At 43.8% G+C, this 22,069-nt stretch overlaps 1 protein-coding gene across 2 annotated transcripts in view; it reads left to right on the top strand.

Annotated features, from left to right (window-relative positions):
- The window catches only part of abtb2b (ankyrin repeat and BTB (POZ) domain containing 2b), a 48,928-nt gene extending 27,218 nt beyond the window's left edge, over positions 1-21,710 (top strand). For both annotated transcript variants that reach the window (XM_064312074.1, XM_064312075.1), the window contains exons 2-17: positions 3,551-3,700; positions 7,305-7,512; positions 12,142-12,294; positions 12,779-12,944; positions 13,036-13,125; positions 13,697-13,798; positions 14,080-14,176; positions 14,639-14,774; positions 15,196-15,473; positions 15,977-16,155; positions 16,958-17,063; positions 17,398-17,500; positions 17,621-17,714; positions 17,852-17,920; positions 18,242-18,355; positions 18,608-21,710. In XM_064312074.1, coding sequence (XP_064168144.1) covers positions 3,551-3,700; positions 7,305-7,512; positions 12,142-12,294; positions 12,779-12,944; positions 13,036-13,125; positions 13,697-13,798; positions 14,080-14,176; positions 14,639-14,774; positions 15,196-15,473; positions 15,977-16,155; positions 16,958-17,063; positions 17,398-17,500; positions 17,621-17,714; positions 17,852-17,920; positions 18,242-18,355; positions 18,608-18,814 — 2,252 coding nt within the window. In that variant the 3' untranslated portion in view covers positions 18,815-21,710. The remainder of the gene's footprint in view (positions 1-3,550; positions 3,701-7,304; positions 7,513-12,141; positions 12,295-12,778; positions 12,945-13,035; positions 13,126-13,696; positions 13,799-14,079; positions 14,177-14,638; positions 14,775-15,195; positions 15,474-15,976; positions 16,156-16,957; positions 17,064-17,397; positions 17,501-17,620; positions 17,715-17,851; positions 17,921-18,241; positions 18,356-18,607) is intronic.
- The last annotated feature ends 359 nt before the right edge of the window (positions 21,711-22,069 follow it).

The raw sequence follows: 22,069 nt of genomic DNA, 5'->3' as shown, positions 1-22,069 counted from the left end.
TCAGTATAAGATCGCGGAGTTGCCTGGGCTGTTAAATGGAGCATTGTAAATGTAAATCAGATTGCCTTTTTTGGAAATCGTAAAAGGGGAATGTTTACATTAAGCAAACATTTAACCTGTCTCCCAGAATTTATGGTCCTGGATTACCACTTTCTGCCCTTCCAGTGATTTTTTCTTAAAGCTTTACCATTAAGCAGGCACATTTTTTCATTCCTTCTTCCCACTTTTAGGGAGAATTAACATTTATAGGTGCTGGAGAGAGGAGTAGCTCTGGTGCCGTCGGCTGAACTGAACCGACTTTGGTATCAGGTTTCAAAGAGCCTCTCATAATGCGCTGAAGTACCATTCCTCGCCTCCTCCTTCACCACAGGTCACGCAAATGGTGAAAACCCTTTTAATGTATTTTTGCAGAACGTTTTTGCAGAGCAAGCATTCCAAGCTTGCTGGAAGTGTTGAGGGAAGGGGGTGTTAGGGGGCATTAGGCCTTGCTTTCTCTCTGATCAATCCTTTCACTTACTGTATGCCTGAGTCCATAAATCAAAAATGAACTCATAATCATTTCATATTTTTTTCTTCTCCACTCTCCCCCCCCCCATCATTTATAATCTGTAGGCCATTTCCTTTTGCTTGGCATGGCTGTCCTTCTTGAGTGCCAAAGCAAAGGTTGGCTCGAAAGCCTGACTGTAGAGTGACAGGCGTGGACTGGGTTCCACTTGGAGCGATCGGTTCCGCTCACTGGTTCTGTTGAGTCTGCTTGCATGGAGCTGAATTCTCTTACCATAGCTACAGAAACGGAGGTGGCGTTGTAGTTACCTGTACGAGGGCTCGTATTAATAAGGCCTTTCAGAGTACGAGTGCTGATCTGCAGTCAGTTTTACGGTTAACTCATAATATAATAATTTAGGACATAGACATAGGAAACCTGATCCCAGATCAGCACTCTTACTCTGAGACACTTTGGGAGTCCAGATCCCACATAAGTCAGGAGAAGAGAAGTAACGTAATAAAAAATGTTTATGTGCAATATGTATGCGGTGTATGGCCGGACTGAGCTTTTGCAGTGTTTAAAGTGTCGCCCTGTGCACTGTGATTCTTGCCTCACAAGACATCAGTCACCGCGAGGCACTCAAGAGGAGCCCCCCTGGCCTGGCGATCGCTCTCACTTAATTGGGCAGAATGCCTGGGAGGGCAGGAGGCTCGGGGGAGTAGACAGCTGGGAGGAAATGTTGAATTGGGTCCCAAAGTGACGCAGATTATCTTACACGGTTGCCCAAGATTCGGGGGTGGCAGGAGCTATGTGGTTGGATCAGCTCACACCCTGCTCCCCATGCTGATTGTCCCTGTGGGCAGCAGTGGTGGTGACTCTCTATGAAGGTCATAGAGGAGCAGGCTATGCAATGTCACTGATCTGAGGCCCCTCTTTCCTGCTGGGCGTTGATCCTCGACTCAAGTGTCCTCACCGGGCCCTCTTCTCATTTGTACCCATTATGCTCTTCTTTTCCATTCCCTCATTCCCATCTTTATTTTTTACTGACGTTGCAGTTGCACTAACCAGCATGCATGGAAAATGCAAGTCCCTCTTCAAAGTAATTAGCAAGTTGGGCTATTTTCATCCTGCCCAGTTGTCACCCCTCCCTCCTTCCCTCCCAAAACTGTAAATAAATGAGACATCCTTGGCTTCCGAGAACTTATTAACGCCCATTTACGCCTGACTCCTCTGTGGCCTTTTATTTCCCCATTATTATTTCTCCGGTGACCTTGATTCCATTTCTGAATGTCCCCCTGGAAGGAAAGAAAAATAAGCATTCAGGAAGCGCGTTCATTAGCTCGTGTGTTGCCGCTGGACAAACACGCTCGCGTGTTTTCGGAAGATTAGGGGAACATGTTTTATGTCAGGCTCAGACCTTGAATGGGCAGGTTTCTAGGGCCGCTTGAGTTACTGTCCTTCCTGCTGTGGTAGGCCCAAGCCAGAGGTCAGAGTTGAACTGGGTCAGTAATTGGGTCAGTGACTCCTAAACCCTTAGTCTTGGTGCAGTGACTTCGGTTGCCGGTCTGAATAATATCTGGGTAACGCAGTGGTGGGATATTAATGGGACAGTTAAAGAGGTTTTTATGGGAACAGAAGCTGCAGAGCCATCGGGACCGGACACCACGGATGACCGTGGCTTGTGTTAGGGCGAAGGAGGAAAATCAGGATCATAAATACACCTTGAATGTGCTGTTTTGTCAGCAGAGCCGCTGAACCTTCATGTGTGACCCAGTGTTTTATTATTCTTGCCTCTTATGCGTGTGTAGGTCTTGAATTTCCCCTTTTAGAGCTGGTCTGCTGTTTTATTGTGAGGTTATTGCAAAATATAGCTGGAATAAGTCTTACACTGTAAACATTAACACAAACAAATGTATTCAAGAAAACACTTGATTACGCTGTTTTTCACTGGCAGAAATGCAATTTTATTTTTAAAATGAAGCAGATATATTCTTTTGAATAACCACTCTGTGGAAAAACAAAAACAACAGAGTGGTGTTTGTCAGGGCTTTTGGAAACCAGCCCACAGCATTCAGTGTGGCCAACCCCAGACTGTCTTTATTAGATTTTTTTAAAACGGCGGAATATCCCACTTGATTATATAAAACCTAGTCCAATTCTTTTAAAGTCCATAGTCCATGGTAGTATAATCACAGCCAGCTGCTGGAAGCAATGTTGGTTTGTGTGTGTGTCGGGGGGGGGGTGATTTGGGAATTTGGTTTTGGAAATTGGGTGGGGCATCATCCGGGCTGTAAAAAGTGCTCCTGTGGGCTAGAGCCTGCGAGGGGGGTCCCACCACAGACCTGCCCAAACCAGCTTCCTGAGCAGGCCTGTGAGCGTCTTACTCTCACTGCGGGACGCATGACGCAGGGGTCTGTGACAGCTACGCCCTCCCTGAAGTCTTCATCAAAGCACGCCTGTCACTTACCGCAGATATTCCTTTCTAATGAGGATAATGGAAAATGCAAAAATTTAGTTTTGTGTTTCCTGTAGGGCGTAGTCCATTGAATTACGGCACATATTTCAGCTTCTGGTGGGTGGGTGGGTGGGTATATTGGGATATAATAATATTTAATTACCATGATACATATTATTTCCACTAAATATTTTTAAGGTGCCTTGGATTAATGTTGTGATGTAAAATCATCCTTTCTAAAATCCTTTTTTTTTTTTTTTTAGCATATTTTTGTTTCATTTGTGCTTTTGTATCATCTAAATGATGGGTTTTCAGTGGGGGTCCTTGAAGGTACTGTAGAGGGTCTCTGGCCGGACTTTATATGCCGGACTTAGGATGGGGGTCCCCCAGATGCCTTTGAACCTGGGTAGGGGTTCCTGGATCACAAATGGTTGAAAACCTCTGACCTAAATCACAGTACATATTGTTTAGACTTCCTTATTTGAACATGTGTGTTTAAATTGTTGGTCAGTGTGCTAGGATGCTTGTATGTTCGGTGGGTGGAATATGTATGATGCTGATTCCTCTTTCTCTCCTCCTCCCTCTTTTCCTCTTCCCTCTCTCCCCAGGAGTGCTGTCCCTACCCGCTCATTTCAGCCCCTATACAGAAGGCCAGCAGGGGGCGATGGAGAGCCGAGAGGATGCCTACGCCCAGTTGGAGCTGCGCACTCTGGAGCAGTCTCTCCTGGCCACTTGTGTGGGCAGCATCTCTGAGCTCAGTGAGTGGACGAGCCTGAACCTGTGTCCGTCTGTCTGTCTCAACATCCATCTATCAGTCTGTTCCAACTGTCTCAAGCTCCCCTCAGTCTGTTAGTGTCCGTCTGTCTGTCTACATCTCATCACCCCCTGTCTGTCTGTCTCTCATGCTTGTTTCTGTAACTCACATTCCTGTGCTGTAATCTATTTATTGTGCAGAAAATGAGTACTCAGTTTATTTAACACATAATCTCATATTTTAACACAAAATGTGTTCACATCTGCTCCTGTTTTTGTTCTCCTGCAGGGGATAAGATTATTTTGCATGCTCCAGGACTGTAACTGCTATAGAGATTTATTTGGCTCCTTTATCGTATACATTACTGCTTTATATCCCAAAATCTTTAGCATGACCAAGCTTTCTGATACAAACCATTAAACCTATTACAAATGCTGCTACTTTAGTTTTGTATGACTATGTCATTTTGCTCTTGAATTGTCTTCAAAAGAACTCTCAGTTTCTCCTGGCTCTGCCTCAGTTTCATTATATTTGGTGCCATAACAAGATCCTATGTTTGATTGCGCACAATTTCCCTGTAGCTTGAGATACACTTGCCCAGGGTTTTTCCCATGCTTTTTCATCGGCTAAATAAACATTTGGAGTTAAAGCGAGACCACCATTAAGCAGTGAATTTAAAATGCGTGTAAAACAGGCGAGTAAAGCCCAGTTTCCTGCTCATATCTCCTGTCAGAGAAGCTGGTCTTTACCACTCTTGTTCTAGAGAGTTCCAGTAGGATAGAGAATGCCCCAGGGTTTTCTGGGTTGTGTCTGTTGAGTCACCACTTTGCCGCGTTACTGTTTCTTAATTTGTTTGATTTACGACATAATTCTGCTGTTTCCTCTCTCAATGGTTTGATATTTTAAAGTGCTATTTCCTATTGCGTACAGTATGCTTTTATGTTTACTTGTTGCACTTATTGTCTCAAGTTCAATTCAGTTCAATTAAATTTTATGTGCATAACATTTTTTACAGAGTCACTTCCACAAAGGTGCTTTACAGAGGAAACAAGTGTAGATGAGTTGCATATCCATGCTCTTCCTTATTAATGCAATGCTAATGAGACCCAGGAATGCACACTGGGAGTTTTAGGGGAGCAGGTGATGAGGGGGGGGTCTCAGTTTTCTGTGCTAATGAGTGACCATGAACACAGCCATGTGACCTTCCAGTACAAACCCACCTTCATATAAGCAAAGTGTTAGGGAGAATGGATGAAATACATACACACACACACACACACACACACACACACACACACACAGGTGCGTGATTGCTGAGTGCTGCCCTTGTGTTGTCTACTCTTCAGTTATATTGCATTGGACTCTTACCCCTTGTTCAGCTGGGTTTGTTGCCACTGTCTCTGCACAGTTAAATCATTCTGTGTTGCACTGTGTCCTTGTAGGCAGTCCTGGCAGTGCTAGTAGTACTCTGTGCTTCAGCCCGTGTGGGTCTCAGCCTTGTTGTATACACACAACTTGAGAATAACACCTCAAACTGAGTTGAATCAAAGCAAGAACTTCCTGTTGCTTTGTCAGCTGGCACTTATAATGATTTCAGGTGTGTTCAGAGTACCCATTTGGCTGATCCAGATTTAGTACTTTAAAACTGTAATATCAGCATCAGGAATTTGCATGAGAATTTCTCATTTTTGCTTCTGATTTCACAGCGCAATCTGTAAACAGTGGCCAGTCTTGTGTGTCCGTTGCAGTCAACCTCATCCTCTTTAACGCACGGTATCACAGCGGGTGATATAAGCACCATTCTTTTGTGTGTGCGTCACTGGTTACACTTTGGGGTACCGTGTAGTTCAGGTTTGTACAACAGGACCATGTGCTGGCAGCCCTACAGAAAAAAAATACGGAGTTCCCTTGACCAATGCATTAATTTTTAACTTACTGTGTTTAACCTAATTTAATTACAATGCTGTTTTTAATATACCTGAAGGAAAAATAAACTCAGCTTGGGGAAGCAATATGAAAGCAAAGGCTGGAATTCAACTCAAATGAAATAAACTGTCCCATAATAATACTGATCAGTATGATAAGATGTAAATAAAAAAATAACACAAACAACTTCTGTCCTCTCTGAGTGTAAGAGCCTTGAGAAAGGTTCACTTGACTGAAACGCAACTCATTTTGAAAATGAAAGCATTTAATTGAGAATTTTTGTTGATTCAGGACCTGATTTAATTATTGAGGTTTTACTTCCTGTCTGCAGTATACCAGAATCTTTTGAGTTCAGCTGGGCATGAAGGGATGGATATCGGATGGGCGGTAACCTCCTTAGTGGGCTGGGAGGGGCACAAAGAGCCCTTTAGCAGCCTCAGGGCTTTAGGGAGAGCCGAGCTCAATGAACAAGGCGAATGAATGACTAATCTTGCTTATCTGCTCTGCCCCGCCCACATGCACACTCAGTGTTATCCGCTTAAAAATTAACCATGAAGTAATTGCTTTTAATGAGGAGAGCATGCACCCTAAAATTGCCCCCCGAACCCCCCCCCCCCACCCCCGCAAACTGCTATCCCAACTGTCCCGGAATTCCTTGCTTCTGTCACTGATTTGGATGTTATCACATCTGTGGCCTGGCCTGGGCGCCTGCTTTTTCCGACTGTCTCTCTGCTTCTGTCTCTCACCTCTTTCACCTTCTCTCTTTCTCTCTCTCTCTTTCCCTCCTTCTCCCTCTCTCTCTGTCCTCTCGCTCTGTCTCACTATCTCTTTTTCGCTTTCCCTACCTCAAATTCTAATTTGAAATACTTTAAAAACTGTATTTATTCGTCTGCATTTGTAGATATTTCCAGAATACTATTAAAAATAATATTTCAATGTAATTATATAAGAATAATCCTCTTATTGGGGGTTGTTGCTGTCGAATGGAGTGTTGGAGTGTCAGCTTTGTGTCGCATACCAGTGGCAGCATTGGCCATAGCTACAAATAGAGGATGCAAAGAAATTACTTTTAAACTGATAACAGTCCTGTCTGTTTTACTTTCTTAACACGCTTGCCAGTAAAGATTGGGTGTAACCCTGGGTCTGGGGTCTGTCAGTCTGTATCCTTGTTTGTTTGCCCTTACCCTGGTTGGGTGGGAACACTGGGGTCTTCCTGCCTTTATTGCTTGCTACTAAACACAATGCAAATTTTAATTACTATCTTGAGTCTGTGGAATAGGAAATATATTTATGTTTTGCATTCACTTGTTCTTTCAGACTTTGAAGCGTAACCCTTTTTAAAAATGTTTTTTCCCAAAAATAAATTGTCAGTGTTAAAGAACTCCATTGCTTTTAGTTACCAGTAATGATTGTTACATCAGCATTAGAATGTTCAGTTAAGAAAATTCTAATTACAAACTTAATGGGTTAAATTTGTGCTTTTGCCAAAAATGGACTCAGATTTGTGTGTGATGTAACATTTTATATGTATAGCAGTAGCACTGTTCTGCTATACTTGTTCTATGCACTTATAAGTCTGGATAATAACATCTGCTAGCTACCTAAGTATGAAGAGAAATGGGTCTGTCTGTCCCGATCCTCACTGGGATTGTAACCCTAAGGTCTGGCCTTGCCCCGTCCAGGTGACCTGGTCTCACGAGCCATGCACCACATGCAGCGTTTGAGTGCGGTTCGGCCCGGACTGAGTCCCGCCCGCCACGCCCGCCAGCAGCCTGTGTGCTGGTCTCCCGATGCCCTGCACACCCTCTACTACTTCCTGCGCTGCCCCCAGATGGAGTCCATGGAGAACCCCAACCTGGACCCGCCCAGGATGTCACTCAGCAAGGAGCGGTAGGTGTGCCCCCAAACTTCAGCTCTACACTTATGTCTTTAACGTGCCAGAGAGGGAAGCCTGTCTTTAACTTTTTAATGGAACTTTTTCTGTTCATTGTTGTCAGATGCAGTTGAGTCACCAACTCTGCTTGCAGCTTGTTTGTATGTAGACCAGCATCAGTAATACTGGTGGTTTGAGCATACAATATTATATAAAATTAGTAGAAAACCATATACTCAGTCAATCTGTCTTTCTGAATTGCTCCCTTTAAATGCACATTGGCACATGGTTGACCCAGTAACTACCACACCAGGTTGACTGTGTGCCGCTAGTTTAAGAACATTGTGACTGAGGAAGGGTACAGATTTGGATTACTGGGGTGTTGAACAAAGGGCTGAAAAGGTAACATACCTTTATATCTTTAAGTCATCTTCCCACATCCTCTCGGGAGAAGGTCTTTCCAAAGTTTGAGAGCTGTGAAACTGTGAGCTTTTTTCTTTCATTCCTTGGAAAGAATATATGGAAAGAGTTGCATTTAGTGCTGGAATTCTGAGAATGGGAAAGGTGCATTAATGGTCTGTGAAAGGGAATGCTAAATGCTGATTGGCTGTTATATGCCTGGTTAACTTTAGTTTGGGAGATATAGATTGGGTTATCCTGTTCAAGAATCCGGCTGGTGGAACAGGGGTGCCTGCCAATGGTATGTGTGTGTCTGTGTGTATGCGTGAGTCCATGAGTGAGTGAGCGAGCATGTATGCCAGTGTGTTTTTGCTTGTGTGATTTTTGTGCTTGCATGTGCCTATGTTTATGATCCTGTATGTGTGTGTATGTGCATGTGTGTGTGTGTGCATTTGTGGGTGGTAAAACATGACACGTGGCTCACAACTGCTGTAGATCAGCAGCTGGTCCATGTAAAACATGCTTTAATACTAGGGACACACACAGGAAGGGTGTCTGTGTAATTAACCTTACAAAGAGAGGAAATTTCCCTTGTTCTCCCACGCTGGTCTCCGCCAGGCCTTTAGATGTTGTTTTTTGTGAGCACATGGGGGCCGGTAGCAGGGTGAGAGTGGGCATAGACATGGGTGTGGGTGTGTACTGTGCAGGGGGGTGGGGTCGGTTGGGGTGGGTTTCACCCTGGGGGGTTGTGGTTACAGGTGGCACCACCAAACTGGCAGCAATTATAATCTTCAGCCCCATTAAACAGTCACTTCCTCCTCTGTGCTTCTCGTGACTTCTGTAGACCTTTGAGAATAAATTATTTATTTTTTTACAAACCCACGGTAAAAGTGAACTACAGAGAGGGAAAGCATTGCACATGCTCTGTAGGCCTCGTGGGTGCCTCAGTGAAACAATGGGCTCCTTATAGCTGTTTTACATCAAGGTTATGTGTGTGGGAGAAGGTTCTAGTGCATCCACTGTGTCGTGTAGAGGGGAATTCTCCTCACGTTTGGAACAGTGAAATGAGAGGGAGCTTTGTGGGAGCAGGCCGGATGTGGGTCGCTGTGTGGAGTGGGATCATGGGATAGGTGGAGTAGGCTTGTAGGATGGGAGCAGGGTGTGTTGGTGTGCCAGATGGGGCTTAGCTGAGGAGTGAGGTGGCCATTAGAGAGTGTGAAGATTTTGGAGAAGGGAGGAGGTGTGTGTGTGTGTGTGTGATGTTTGAGAGAGAGAGAGAGAGAGAGAGATAGAGAGTGTTTGTGTGTTGTGAGAGAGAGAAGGTGCTTGTGTTAATTATGTAAGAGGTGTGTGTATGGACAGGGGGGTTTGGTGTGTGTGTGGGGGTGGTGTACCAGTAAAAAGGAGCATGGGGTCCGTAATAGGAGAGCAGCGGCCTAACCAGAGGTCAAATGAAAAGGCATGTTGCTCACTGGGTGTGTATAAAATATTGCTCATTATGTTACCATAAAGAATGTGTGCACAAGAAAATGGCTCATTGGATTACCACAGACATACCTGGGTGGATGTCGCACGTCCCCAGGGCTGAGATACAGAGGCCAGTAAAACAGCTCCTGTCCCCCCTCCCAATGAAAGCTGCCCAAATGCATTACCTGTGGGGGGGGGGGGGGGGTTTGCATCACTTTTTCCTGTATAAGTCCCTTCAGTTTTTGCTGTTCATTGCTGTCAGATGTAGTTCAGTCACCAACTCTGCTTGCTGCTTGTTTGTATGTAGACCAGCACCTGTAATGCTGGTGGTATGAGCATACACATACAATGTAATATAAAATTAATCGAAAAATTAATTCCTCTACTGTGGGAGAGGGGAGCCATATTACACATTTAACACCACAGTGTGGTCCAGGTGTGAAAATGTCTTAAGTTTATGTATGCAGCAGGTGATGTGCTCTGGGCTGAGCTGGAGGAGGGGTGCTATCTTGTTTCAAAGTGTGGCGGGCGACCGTTATGATGTAGGGCACAGGGTCAGCTCACTTTTCAGGTTGAACCGGAGGGTGAACTTGAGACCAGATCACACAAGAGTGGTTGGTGTTGAAACATGACCAGGAGCTTGACCATTGAGAGAGAGAGAAATTTAATAAAGCGATTCCTCTTTATTACAACGCAAACAGAGACAAAACTAAACACACTGAGTACAACACATCGTGATTCCCATATTTTCGCTCAAAAGGGGAAGACAAGAGAGAGGGAATTGGTTTATCACAGTCTGCTTTTAACAATAACCTTCTATGAGAGAATAGAGTATCAGAGTGAGGAAAAAGGGTTAAGTGTTTTCTTCTGGGTGTTGTTGTTGCTGTTCATGTCGCTATGTATTTTGGAGAGAAAGAGAGAGAGAGGGCGAGACAGTGGAACTCTCTGGAAAAAGAACAAAGCATTTGTTCTGAATGTCCAGTTGGCTTAGGTTGTGCTCTCTTGCTGTTGAATCAGGCGTTTGCTTTTTCCGGGTAAGATCTAACCACACAGGCTGTTTCCAATTCATCAGATCTGACGGTGCAATTTCACACGCTGGCCACGTGATTTAGAAACCACTTAATCAAAATCAAACTGTAGAGAGCTTCCCCACTCGATCTTCCAGTTGACTGAGAGAAATGCTCTGTAGTTAAATCAATGGTTTTTTCCACCACTACACGATATCCTATACACTTAGCCCTTATTTATCAGACCCTAGGCACGATGATGGGTTTTAGAAATAGGGGGTCATCTAGCCTCATCTCATCTGCCCACCCAGTACATCAACAAAGCAAGGACTTTTCACTTCGGCATTATGACTGTATGTTTTTATGGATTTACCATGACTCAGGACTTCACCACTGTGGGTTGCAGAGTTGGTTATATATAGAGAGAAACAATAGAAGACTCATCCTGAGGCTCAGTGCAATCTGGAAGAGGTTCACCTTATGTAAAAGAAAAAACAACTTTTTAAAATTGTAAAATAGACAGTATGAACTGTGATGGTATGGTATGAAATGGTAGAACACTTTATAACACACAACTGCATGTCTAGCACAGTCCCAGTTCACTGAAATTCACTGTCTGAAAACAGTAGATGCAGTATTGCACATCATCATGTGATGACTCGGATAAAAATGCATATCATTTCATGCCGCTCCTGCAATCATCTGTCTGTGTTTCCCTGTTGTAGGTTAAAATGGACTCGCACTAGATGGGATAGTGTGTCATTTTAGTCCTGAAATCATCTAAGTCTGTGTTTCCCAGCCAAGTTCCTTTTATGCAGGACGAAATGGACCTGCGCTAGATGGAAAGTGTCATTTCAGTCCTGAATCACATCCTCTGGGGTCTGCCAGCTCTGGCCTTGGACTACATTGTGATCGCTGTTTTTTCTTCCAGCTGAGCCTGAGCTTAATTAGCTCTGTTTGAGCTGTTAATTGAATTGTGATTTGTATTAAGCATCACTTAATGAGTCTGCTTGCTGTCATTATACATATGTCTTGTTTGAGTGTTTATCCTGATGCTCAAATGTCAATAATCATGGTTCTGCAGGTTAGTTTCATTCATTTAGACCCCTTATTCAGAAATATCAGAATGCAGAATGCATGAAGTGACCAATCAGAATCGAGTATTCAACAAAGCCATTTAATAAATTTGTTTATATTTGTGTATATGATTGCTCTTAATGGACCCTGCTGTGAATGAACTGTGCAAACTGCAACAAAAACCTGCAAAACTTGTGGCTCTCCAAGTACAAGAATAAATACCATTATTTTTATTTGTCCAAATCATAAGTTTTAGTCCCTGTTTGAATGAGTGGCTGATTGAGATGCTTTGTGATGTCATTTAGAAGTGTTAGCACCTCCCTGTTTGACTGAGTTACAAATTTGGTTGCTTTGTGATGTAATTTAGAACACTGTTAGCCCTTCCCTGTTGGTCCCTTAAATGAGTGATGCTCTGTACTGATGATTGAAAGACATGTATGAGGTGTGGGGTATCTGATCTCCTGTTGAAAGATTGGCCCCAGGCCCTTGCAGAGCATGGATTAGTGACACCCCACCACACCCCTCCTTTCCCCACTCTTTTAACAGGGAGCCTGGGGGCTAGACCATTGTGTGTGACCTGACCCCTGACACATGGAGACGGGTGCAATGTCATGTTGTCAGTACTAGGGGGAGCTCTGTTATCTCTTTGGTGCTCTCCCATAGTTATCGTCATCCCCCCCATCTTCCTCACTGCAGGCCCTTCCTGCTGCTCCCACCTCTCATGGAGTGGATGCGAGTTGCCATCGTTCACGCTGAGCACCGCCGGAGCCTATTGGTGGACAGTGATGATGTCAGACAGACGGCCCGACAGCTCCTCCCAGGACTGGACTGTGAGCCCAGACTGCTGAAGTAAGAGAGAGGAGTGGTCAGCTAATGTGCTGAATGGACCTGGCTTAAATATGCACATTAAATACTTTAACTATTCACATGATGGGAAGATTTAGAAAACATTTCCTGCAGATCCCTGCAAGATCTTCAACGAAAACATATTTCTGACTATTACAGACAATCAGAAATTAATTTATTTTAGTGATGAAAATAGGTGCTTCTTTTTTAAATTGTTAATCTGGAATTGTTGACTTCTAAAAGATGAAAGTATTTCAAATAAATATTTCAAATAATTATTATATCCCTCTCTCGCTTTCTCTCTCCCTCTCTATCTCCCTCTTTCTTTCTCCCCTTCTTTTATTCTCCCTTGCTACCTCCCTTTCTGTCTGTCTTTATCTCTCTCCCTTGCTACCTCTCTCCTTCTCTCTGGCTCCCTCATTACCTCTCTCACTTTCTTCCTCACTCCCTCTCTCTCTCTCTCTCCCGCCCTCCCTCTCTCTCGCAGGCCAGAGTGCTGCTTCAGCTCATTCCGGCGGCTGGACGCCAGAGCCGCTACTGATAAGTTCCACCTGGACCTGGGGTTCCGCATGCTGAACTGCGGCCGCACCGATCTGATTGGCCAGGCCATCGAGCTGCTGGGGCCAGAGGGCGTGAACGCCATGGACGACCAGGTGCGAGGCCCAGTGTGGCGCTCCCTTTTACCCGAAATGCCACGGCCAACGCACGCCTAATTCCTCCCTCCCTGTCCCTTCTCACACACAGGGCATGACGCCGCTCATGTACGCATCATCAGCAGGGGACGAGGCCCTGGTGCAGATGCTGATCGATGCTGGGGCCAATATGGACGTGGCGGTAAATATGTCCTGTGTTTCCTGTGCAGTTTGGGTGTGGTCCTCACTCACCATATTGCACCAAATGTGACAGCAGTTTCAGCAAGCATTCAAAACAGACATTTCCATCCCTCTCTTCCACATTTCACCAGAGTCAATACCATAAATATGTAGTTGCTGAGCACCATTATGGATTTGCGTTTGGTAGGGAATAACTACAGTGCAGTGCATAAATATTTGGACAGCAGCTCAGTACTCCAGGACATTGAATATGAAATGAAGCAGTGACCATGAGGTTAAAATATTGTCTTTCAGCTTTAATTTGAGGGTATTTATATCCGTATTGGGTGAAAAATAAAGACAAAAGGTCTAGGGTTGATTCTCGATGTTGAATTTACATTTGGAGTCTGTTTCTGTTGTCTCTCCACATGAGGAAGTATCAATGCCAGATAAGCAGGCCATCGTGACGCTGAAAATTCAGAATAAATTGCACAAAGACATATCCAAAACATTGGATGTGTCAAAATCAACAGTTTGGTACATTGTTAAGAAGCCAGAATATAAACTGTGGTATGTGACCGGTCCTTCCCCAGGTTCCTGGATACTCCCCTCAGTACCCCTCTGTGCACCCAGACAGCCGGCACTGGGCTGCCCTGACCTTCGCTGTGCTGCACGGCCACCTCTCAGTGGTGCAGGTCAGTCATCAATCCCCGTTTTGGAATGATTCCAATGTTTAGGGAATAATCCCTGTGTGATTTTAATTCCCTGGGTTTGGGAGGAATTCCTCTTTTGGTAGTATTCCCTGTTTTTTGGTAGTAATGGCCTATTTGTAAATTATTTCCTGTAGTTGGAGTAATACTCTATGTTTATGAGGAGTAATCCCCAGTGTTGTGGGGCAATCTCCATTGTTGAGGTATAATCTCTAGTGTTGAGGAGTAATCCCCAGTGTCTGTCTAACTCTCCCTCGTCTCCTCAGCTCCTCTTGGATGCGGGGGCGAACGTGGAGGGTGCTGCAGTCCGAAACGGGCAGGAGAGCTCTGCTGACACCCCTCTGCAGCTGGCGTCCGCAGCAGGTGGGTTGGACACGCCCTATAACGCAAAGCTACAGCAGGGATCAGCTGCACAGGGACAGGGTGGAACTCCCGCTTTCTCATAGCGTGAGGTGCAATGGAAATCCGTTTTTATTCACGAGCCTGAAGGTACAGTGTCAGCATGTGGTGGCTCACTCGGGTCGGTAAATTGTGTTTTTAAATGTTGTTTTTTCCAGCAGCAGTGAGTTTTAATGAGCCCCTGGGCGATGTCAAACATCCTTTAAAACCGCATTCCGAACAGGGATTTCTGAAAGGCCCGGAATACCGTCATGGTGGGAGAATGTGCCATACCCACCAAACCCCACCCCCAGATGTGAATCTGCAGCACTGCTGTTGGCACTGAGAGAGGGAACAGCTCTAGGCTGGGGACACTGGTGAGGGCATCCCGTGATGACACGGTAAGACTAATGTGAAGCCGTCTGTTGTCTCTCTCCTGTTGCCCAGGTAACTATGAGATGGTGAGCCTGCTCCTGGCCCGGGGGGCGGACCCCCTGCTGAGGGCAAATGACGGGAACGTGCTGACATCATCGCTCTATGAGGACATGAACTGCTTCAGCCACGCCGCTGCACATGGGCACAGGTGTGTGTATGCTGCCCCTCCCCCCACCCAGCCCGCTCCACCCTCTCCTGCCTTAAGCCCATGCAGCACTGCAACCTGGTGGCCTGGAAGCATCAACTCACCTCCCCTCATCTGCATATGCACCACTAGCTGGCAAAATGTGCTTGGACTGTATATTTTACAAGCTAGTTTAATACCTCTGGGGTTCATACCTCTGGCTATTTGCTCTGATAAATTCCCCATTACCTCCCTACTACCATTGAGCCCATCTATAACTACTGACATTGGGCCAACCAGCAGAGGATGAGCTCTACTGTACCTCGGGGTTCCTTCTGAGGTTTATTCCCATTAGGGAGTTTTTTTTATCACCACTGAGTGCTTTTTCTTGCATTGCTTGCCTAACCCCTCTCTCTCTTGCTTTCTCTCTCTCCCTGTCTTTCAGGAATGTGTTGCGTAAGCTGCTTACCCAGCCGCAGCAGGTTAAGGAGGATGTTCTCTCTCTGGAGGAGATCCTGGCTGAGGGGGTGGAGGAGGGCGGAGCCAGGGGCGGGGACGGGGAGAGGCCCACGGGGCGCCCACCCTCCAGCCCAGGTTGCATCATCGATGGGGGATCAGTGATCCCCAAACTTTCCAAGGGTCGAATGAAGGCTCTGCAGGAGGCCACCTACTACAGCTCGGAGCATGGATACCTGGACGTCACCATGGAGCTGAGGTCTCTAGGTAACGATCATTGCATGTTAAATCATACCTGTCAAAACGTTTGTGTGCCTTATAGTCTTAAATCACTGAAGGGTATTTCCATTGGATTCATATAGGACACCAGTCTGCACATAGGAGTCTTTTATGAGAGAATCACTCAAAGTGGTAGAAGTCATCGATCCTGCAGTCATAAAAGACATGGATTGCATATTATGCCAATGATACACGCCTTTCACCATAATGGGTCTGATGTTGCTTTGTTTGGGAGAGTCTGTTACATACTGTTCGGGAGCCACACTGTAGCTGCTGAGCCAGAAATTGGTAGATGGCAGTGTAATGTAATGGCTAGGGAATCGGGATTGTAACATTAATTTCCAGATATATCCACAGATAGATATTATGTTTAAAAAATTCAGAAGTTAAGTCGCTCTGTGCAAGAGTATTTGCTAAATGCCTGTAATGAACAGTAATGTGTTGCCTTTGTAGCGAAGTCAGATTTTTTTGCTCTCTGGCTTCCCCTGCAGGTGTTCCCTGGAAACTGCACGTGTGGCTGGAATCCCTGCATCGTGCCCACCAGCAGTCCCGCAGTGGGGTAACCCTGGCCCTCCTCAGAGAGTTCACCTCCATCCGAGAGGAGGAGTACTGTGAGGAGCTGATCTCCTTTGGCCTCCCTCTCATGTTCACCATCTTCAGAACCAGCAAGGTGATGCCCAGTGGCTGACATTAGGCATCATTATCATTACACCATTATCAATCAATCAAATTTTATTAATGTAGCATGTTTTACAAAGGATTTGTCACAACACACTTTACAGCTTTACGGTTTATCCTGGCCTAAAACCCCTAGTAAGCCAGAGGCAACAGCCAAGAATAAATGTAGGAAGAAACCTTGGAAGGAACCAAACTCAGAAGGATCATCCTCCTTTGGGTATGGATTCAGATTCAAAATCAGTCGGTTTCAGACAGGCTGCATGAAGCATCTGAAGGTGGCGATCTAGGGGTGGGGTTCTCCTCATGAGCCAGAATAAAGCATCACATAAAACATATTGTTTCCATCTTTCCAAGTCTCCACATAGCATCTTTTTTCAGGAAAACTAGAAAGATTGCCTTCTTATTACACTGGACAAGTTTTAGTTGCATTGTGCTTGGAAAAAAACTTTCTGTCACCGAGGCATGATTCATCGACAGTACACAACTGATGATGTATGTTTCTATTTATGTATCAAACTGAAAAATGACAAGAAAAGGCATTGGGTGTTTCTGTGACGCCAATGTTATGAGACAGCTTCCTTCCCCAGCTTGACTGTTCACACTTCTATCAGGCAGTGGCTCAGCTTTGTAATTACTTTGCAATATGTGTCCCAAAAAATATATATATAAACACGTGTGTGTGTGTGTACACGAGTGAGTGAGTGAGTGAGCCACGTATGAAACCCTATTTGTCACAGTGTGGATACCAGCTTTTATGGTCTCAGTAAGTGATTTTTCTTTGGTCCTCCCTGCAGAATGATGCTATAATCCAACAGCTGGCCACCATCTTTAGCCACTGCTATAGCTCCGCCCCCCTGCCCACCATTCAGGAGGCCAAGCCTAACCTCTCTGCGCAGCTAGGTAATAGAGCTCACGTTGCTATTAGGTCACAGCACAAGGGTTTGTGTAATGAGGGACAAATCTGTGGTTAAATACAGAGTTCTTATGTAGAGGGAGGAGATGTTTTAAACCTTTAGAGGACTTGTGGATTAATGATTAATCTATAAATAATACTGAAGGGAATTTATAAAAGGGAACATTGAAGGGTACTTATAAAAGAGATTAATTAGCTCAATTAACAGCAAGATTGATAATATTAAATAAACTTTCTGTTTAATGATTGATAGAATCCTCAATGTTGGAAATTGTTGTGCCATTTACTAATTGTAGACTCTCTCCTGCCCTCTCAACTCAGACCCTCACTTCCTGAACAATAAGGAGATGTCGGACGTGACGTTCCAGGTGGAGGGCAAGCCATTCTACGCACACCGGGTCCTGCTGATTACAGCCTCTGACAGGTGGGTGGAGTGACAAGCAGCTGATCTGTCACCATGGGGACATGCTTTGAAAGGTCATCACTTCCAGCTACGTTCCTTCTAAAATGTCTGCCCCCCCCCCGCATTTGTTCTCCTGCACAGGTTCAAAGCTCTGTTGGGGCCTTCTGGTCCAGATGGTTCTGTGCAGGACTGCAAGAGCATCGAGATCAGCGACATCAAGTACAGCATTTTCCAGGTAAGTGTTATTTTAGAGAATGAGGTAAGCGTGTAGTGTTTTCCAGTTAAGTGTTATTTTATAGACTGAGGTGTGTAGTGCTTTCCAGGCTAGTATATTTAAGAGAAGGAAAGTGTCTGATTCTGTGTGTCTTACAGATGATGATGTCATACCTGTACTGTGGGGGGGTGGAGTCAATGAAGGTGGCGATGCCTGATGTGTTGGAGGTAAGTGCTACTGGGGGGGAAGGGCAGCTCAGTTTCACTCTGAAAATGTCATTACTACATACTGATTACTACAATGATTGCCTTAGGTTTTACGTGTTAACCCTTTGAAGAGTATATTTTCCAAAATTTCAAGTAAGTGTTCTAGAACTCCATTGCTTTCAATTACCAGTGATTGTTACATCAGCAATAGAATGTTCAGTTAGGAACATTCCAGTTACATAATTGCATATACGTATACCAGTGGAGTTCCTCTGGTCTAACAGTGCAGTAAACAGAGGCTGGAACAGTCTGCTGACAGTGTGGATTCCTGTGCTTCTCCAGCTGCTGTCAGCTGCCAGCCAGTTCCAGTTGAAGGTGCTGCAGAGACACTGCGAGGTCACCTGCACTCGGAGCATCGACCTGGACAACGCTGTCAGCATCTACCAAACTGCCAAGGTACGGGCATGCACAGCACCATAGGGAGGAAAAGGCCAAAGGTCACTGGGGTGTTCAGTAGCAGGCACACCCTTTAGTTGATCTAGTCTAGTCTGTGGGCAAAATAAGAAGTGCAGATAGGCTTAATGGCCTGTTCTCATAAAACATTATTAAGCTCCCATGTTCATTTGAAAGTGTGTAAAAAGTTTTAATTAACAAAATTGGCCCCTCATTGGCTGCCCCTCATGAGTGCTTTTCCTCTGATTGGTCCAGGCCCACGGGGCAGCAGAGCTGAGCGCATTCTGTGAGGGGTACTTCCTGAAGCACATGCCTGACCTGCTGGAGAGGGAGTCGTTCCGCGGGTTGGTCCTGGGGGCCACTGGGGCCCGGATGGGGCCCAGCCGGAACACCCCCCTGGAGGAGCTGGAAGGAGCGCTTTCACGCAGGCTGTGTTCTCTCTACATCACCTCCCGGGTATGAGCTGCCATGTCCTGCCATACCCATCCACACCCAGAATATTGTGGACTTACCTGAGACGCTGAAGGAGGAAAAGGAGGAGGCGTGTCCAGGAGTGAGGAAGACTGAGTGGCGTGTTAGGTGGCCATAACCGCCTCCCCTTGTGGGGAACCAGCAAACTGCAGTGTGCTTTGGGGATTTGCCCCTTTTGGGTGCAGTGTGCAGACTCACTGATCTTTAAATCATCTGGATGGTTGCTTCCCTTCAAAGAGCTCAGTGTGACAAACATTGCTCCTGCTAGACAGGCTTAGAGAAACTCATACTGCGGTGCTGCTGCCCTCTAGTGGCCACTACTGTTCATGTCACACATGGGAGATAAGGGGCTGAACAGTATTACTGGAATTTGTGCCAATTCTCTTCACCAATCAGAGATGTCTTTGAATGCACCTGCCACGTCTAATGGATCTCCGTTGTGACCCAACAATTTTTGATCAATGATGTGGTTCTATTCAAAAAACAATTTACAGCAAAGTTATATAAATGAATAAACATTTTATAAATAGATTAATGGACAAAAGAACAAGTTCTCTTTGTACAAATAATGCACTTGGTTGCAGTCTTGTGGGAGTAAAATATAAAACACAATGGTTAAGCTGGGGTTGTTTACTGCAAAATTTTGTGTTTAGGTCAATGCTACCTAATCCAGAGGCAAAGACCAACAAAGAATACCCCCTTCTGGAAAGACTGAAATATTGTGTAGAACATAATCATGAATGCTAAATCTTTGTAGAATCTTAAATATATAATGTTTTATTTAAGGAAACATAGCTGTGTTAAACAGGTACTGTGGCCAATGCTGTACTGGTGGAAAAATACTCTTGTGTAAAAACTAAAAAGGCGATGAACATGTGTCTTAATGCCTAAAAATGTGCCAGTGCTCAAATACTCCATGTTAAGGGTGAATAAAATTTGCAAATTTTTGCTTTAAAACAGCCCCTCCTCCCCAATCCAGTCTGTGCCTTTCCTTTGTCTTAGCTAAGTAACACATTCACACTACTTCTACTCTTTGCAGTGTAGAAGACACGCTTTATAAAAACTTTGTAACCCTCAGTTAGTTGCAGTAAAACATTAATTTTCTACCAATGAAGACCTGTTGTTTATAGACAGCATACATTTTTTTAAAAACAATTTAAAAAATTTGTCTATCCTTCTCTGAGGTAGTTAAACACACACACTTTATCCCCTGCGTTGCTTACAAAACCACACACACAATCTGTCCTTTTCTCTGTGCATTACCATGACTACAGAGTCAAAGTCTCTTACAGCTTACACAAAAATGTTTTTTTTATTGTCACTGTTTAACAGTTGACTGTAATTTAGCCATTGAAAATACACTTCTTCAACATTTAGTTAGAATATTCTAGATGCATTATGACCATGATTTTGTGTTAAAACTCATTTTAAATGTTTTTAATTGTTCAGTGATATGTATTACATGATGTGAAGGTTTTATATATTATATATATTACAAAAATCTATTACCAGAGTAAAAATGAAGTATTCGAAGTGTTGAATGAACCAGATAGATAAATGCTGTAAACCACCCAACTATCAGCAAGACATCTAGCAGGCATTTCTAATAATTGTAGTTTAGGAATTTATTACAAGAGGCAATGGTGATTAACAGAGCTACAGCATTTAAAAATATTATTTTACATTTATTTTCAATTCATTATTTTATGTGGGTTTTAGCATCTGGCTTAAATTGTTGATAATCTGGGGCAAAAATGGCTAAATTAAAAACATGGATTGCTGGGTGGCCCATCCTGTTCAGGCACTGTTTCATAACTGATAAGTGAGTGTTGATGAACATGATTTGGCATTTCAAATTGGGGAGAATAATTTTTTTTTAAAAATGGAACATATAAGAAAATAAGAGTACCCATATTTCTTTGAGGTACAGTATCTGTTTGGGGAAGATTCTGCATTACATGGAATTGGCAGCTCTCAGCTTTTGAGGGCACAAATTACACAATCAGACAGTGTATTGTTTCCTACGATGTAAATCTGTATGATGCACTGTGTCCATACTGACAGTAACATTTGTATGTCTGGTCTTATCTGAGTAGTAACCAACCCTGCAGATATACTGTCCTATAGGTTTTCACTCCAGCCCGAACAAAGCACACCTCATTAACAGCTAGAGATCTCATTGAGCTGCGTTGATGGTTGGAGTGAAATCAGACAGGATTGTAGATCTCCAGTAACGGGGTTGGTTACTGTATTATCTGATATTGGGTGAGTATGCAGTGTGATAGGAAAGCACTGTGTTTGACCTCTGCTGGTGGTCAGTGGTATTGAGTGCACACACACACTCAGGGCCTGATTTACGAAGACCTTTAGCATGTGCAAAGTTTTTTAGCACACACAAACCTAATAACACAACAAATGATTGGTGCAAAACAAATACCATGACCAATCATTGGCCATTTTATTGGTTTAGCTAAAAGGTTTCACAAGCACTAATGGTCTTAGTACAGTCAATCAGGCCCTCAATCGTGTCTGACACAATCACAGCCAGAGCTATGCATCCCCCTTTACAGTCTCATCTAACAGAGGAGTCAGGCCAGTCAGCTGTGTTAAACATGGCACAAAACCTATTTTTCCAATATTCAAGTCAAAACCGAGTTAAATTTACAGCTGCAGAAATCTTTTAAAACTTGTCAAAGGTAAAAGATTATCAGCGTGACTGTAGAAATGTAAAGAATGTGTCAATTCTTGTCTGACCTCAATACTATGAGCATACTATGTGTTGTTATGACTTCTAGGCTTTCTGTTTGGAGTCTTAATGCTTTGTGTATATATATTTAATGTTATTTTTTTATTTGCATTTAATTTTTATTAAAAATCTTAAAACAGATTTCCATTAATTTACTACATCATGGTTGTTTAAGGTAATTTCTAATCAATGTGAATGACAATTTACAACTGTAGGATATTAGCTTTTTTCACTTTTTGCACATTGGCCTATAAGTACTATATGAGACTAAATTTTAAAACTAAAATGTTTTTAGTCATTTCAATGTGGTTATAAAATAAACATGATTTCCCATCCATCAGAATAAAAAAAGATATAAAATCTTTTTCATTTTTTAAACTTTCTGGACATTCAACTATAGTATTATGTATTTTTCGATTTTGCCACTGAAATACAATTTTTTATTATATATGTCCTTAAACAAAAATGTATTTATTTTACATATTTATCCATGTTTCTTA

The sequence above is a fragment of the Anguilla rostrata genome, chromosome 16 (genome assembly GCF_018555375.3).
Source record: "Anguilla rostrata isolate EN2019 chromosome 16, ASM1855537v3, whole genome shotgun sequence".
NCBI classification, from domain to species: Eukaryota; Metazoa; Chordata; class Actinopteri; order Anguilliformes; family Anguillidae; genus Anguilla; species Anguilla rostrata.
The sequence above is the reverse complement of the archived record's forward strand: the minus strand, read 5'-3'. Positions and strand labels throughout refer to the sequence as shown.